This window comes from Centruroides sculpturatus, unplaced genomic scaffold (assembly GCF_000671375.1).
Source record: "Centruroides sculpturatus isolate CEXI.00-Female unplaced genomic scaffold, Cexi_2.0 scaffold2529, whole genome shotgun sequence".
NCBI classification, from domain to species: domain Eukaryota; kingdom Metazoa; phylum Arthropoda; class Arachnida; order Scorpiones; family Buthidae; genus Centruroides; species Centruroides sculpturatus.
In genome coordinates this window covers 1,858-4,891 of record NW_019386859.1, presented here as the reverse complement: position 1 = coordinate 4,891, position 3,034 = coordinate 1,858, and the positions used below count along the sequence as shown (strand labels likewise).

The window sequence follows — 3,034 nt, the reverse complement described above, 5'->3', positions numbered from 1 at the left end:
ATAATATATTTTTTAAATATGGAATAAACACGCAGCGTAGTATACGCAGTATATACTGTATACACTTATTCAAACCTTCCTACAAGCGGCCAAGATCATTTTGAAATGAGATGTGACTTTCTGATTAAAAAAGGTTTTCTTCCTGTGGTCTAGCCTTTCTATTAATTATTTGCAAATGCGTTCTTCATATTACGAACAAAATTTAAAAGAATATGATTATTTTTTAATCGTTGTAATGTTATATTACGCAGAATGTGGACCAAACGAGGAACTTAAAGGATGCGGAGCCTGCGATGGAAGCTGCAGCACTCCAAATGTGGCTTGCACTCCTGAATGTAGACTACCTTCCTGTGGATGTATAAGGGATTATGTCAGAGGTCCGAGTGGTAGATGTATTCCTTTAGAATCTTGTTAGAGAAACTGAAATTATTATTTGCCGCGATATAACAAACTTATCATCATACGTTGATGATACAAAGAACTTTTACATACTTTGTATTCCAAAATTACTCTTGTATGATATGCAATATCTTTAATCTCAAGATTTATAATTAAAATAATAGTTTGTGAATTATGCTGGAAATAAATTATTCATTCTTCAGTAAATTTTATTTTTCGCTTAATAAAAAATTTCAAAATAATGAGTTACCTTTTATGAAAATAATTGAAACCGATTGATTTTTCGTGTTTTAAGCAAATCCACATTTTCGAAGATCTACTTAAACAAGAATTTTGTGTGTGTAAATTTTGCATTTTTGCGGGAAATCGAACGTGTTTTTAGACCCATCTAAAACTTCTGTAATTAGCCTCGAAAGAGGGATGATCTAATTCTTGCAACCGATGAAAAAGGGTAAGATCGGCTATGTAAGATAACCTTCCTAGTTATATAAACCAAATTCTATAATATAATACAATAGGGGGTTAGAAGTACGAAATTAACTAATCTTAATGTTCTTAGTTTTTTCTGGGCAACGCCGGGCTAACTACTCGGTCAGATATATATATATATATATATATATATATAACACTGTATTGCATTTGTAAGGATTTTATGTATGATATACAACTAAAAAGATAAAATTGGCTTTGTTTTGGGACCAGAAACGGATTAATCCATTTTATATTGATTCTTATGGAAAAATTTGTTTCGGTTTTCGAACGATTTTTAAGAACGAATTAAAATTATGAAAATTTACAAATTTTGGCAGTATCCAGTCTTGTTGTATTCTTCCATTTCTTTTTGTCTACACTATAATTTATTCGCTCTGGACTCTGTTAATTAAACGAAGTGAATGATCATGGCTATTTGATATATGATATATGTGAAAGGCATCAATTCTTTTCGGTTAAGATAGTGAGTGCTAAGTCAAAAAATGCTAATACAGTTTCTGAAAAGACTTCAATACAAAGTATGTGTGCCATAATCGTTCATAAATAATGCATGTACTGTACCTCATTCAGGAATCTTAAAGCAATAATAAAGAATTTACAAACACAAGTTCGGCTCTACCGTGTGTGATTTGGCAATTTGATCAATCTTTCAGACGTGTCAAGTGTCATTTCTACTGTTTCTCTCGAAATAGTAGAAATGACACTTGGCACTACTCTGCTCCCGATCTCCTCTTGATTATTTTGAATACAGCCACGAATATCTTGAAATTCTAAATATCCTAAATATTAGTGTACGGTACTTCCGTAACGTTAACGTTTGGAAATGCACTACAATTATTTTTCTGGAGCGACACTTGTCTCAGTTTTAAGAGAGCTGAATATACCGAATGCAAATTGCTGGCCATCTGCAGAATACGTAAATATTATTTTCAATTTATTAAATTTATCGAAATATAATATTTATCTAGATTTACCTTAATAGGAAATTTCTTGGTGATACAAAAAAATCCACCCATTGTAAGACACAGTGAAACTCTACCAAATCTTTTCATAAAATCCAAAACCTAAATATATAAATTCATTGTATATTAGCAATTACAGAATTTTTTCTAGTAGTAATCAAATTTCTTGTGATTGTTTTCTGTACATTTGTCTCGTGGTAAAATAGCAATTGTTTCTCTAATCCATTTAAGACAAAAGCGTGCAGAGGATTGCATAGATGTGAATCATAGAAAAATTTCAGAATAAATTAGTTAATTTAATCGGTTACCTTCACTTTATCTTCGAAATTCATATTATTTTGAATACAGCCACGAATATCTTGAAATTCATTCTGCATCTACAAAAACAGACGAAAATCTCTAAATAATTTTTAAATATATAATATAAAACACCGATGAATTTATTACCGTAAAGGCGAAAGAGCTCACAACAAAACCATATACAATACCAAGATAGGTAAGAATTACCGCAGCTCCAAGCACAACAAATCTGATAGATTCTGCCATTTCAATGAATAAATGCATGTAATAGCAAAAACTGGCTTCAAAAATCATACCTACATAAACCCCAACAAATGCAAAATTTTGTTTATTGTTCAACTGCGAAACAAAGTTCCATATTTCTTCGTGACGCATCAGGAATTCTTTTAATTTGTTTTGCAAATTTAAATCGCTTCGTTGTGTTTGTGATAATTCGTCAGAAAGTTGCTGATACTCTTTTTTTGCCGCGAATACAAACAATCCTGCAGCTGAAAGACCGCAAGCAATTCCTCCTAACAGGTAATTGGACCAAATTCCCATCCAAACGGAACAGAAAACGTCTTCCCCATCGTACATTTTCAATTTTTGCAAAATAGGGTAAAGTACCTTAACTATTAGCAAAAAATATCGAACAGTTACCAAAATGTTAAGTAGCCAGACAAAGTAAAATAAATTTCTAATATTCTTAACATTTTGTTCTGATTTCCAAAATGTATTTCTTAATTTAAGATTTAGATCAAGTTTATTGTTCTTAACGTTACTGAATGCAGAAGCATACGACGATGACAAAATTATAAATGCTAATTTATATGTAGTGAGATTGGTTTTGACAATATTCTGAGAGAAACGACATGGTGCAGTATTATCAATACCAGGAATTG

At 31.2% G+C, this 3,034-nt stretch overlaps 1 protein-coding gene across 2 annotated transcripts; it reads right to left on the bottom strand.

Moving 5' to 3' along the window:
• Nucleotides 1–2,094: 2,094 nt before the first annotated feature.
• On the bottom strand, nt 2,095–2,806 carry LOC111615858. 2 transcript variants are annotated; one of them, XM_023357292.1, is made up of 2 exons: nt 2,301–2,806; nt 2,095–2,230 (listed from the first exon to the last, which is right to left on the bottom strand). In XM_023357292.1, exons 1-2 carry the CDS (start codon nt 2,727–2,729, stop codon nt 2,150–2,152), a joined length of 510 nt encoding a protein of 169 aa, XP_023213060.1. In that variant the 5' UTR covers nt 2,730–2,806; the 3' UTR covers nt 2,095–2,149. The 2 variants fall into 2 exon arrangements, with proteins under 2 accessions (XP_023213060.1, XP_023213061.1); XM_023357293.1 differs by having other exon boundaries at nt 2,165–2,230; nt 2,342–2,806.
• Between the last annotated feature and the right edge of the window lie 228 nt (nt 2,807–3,034).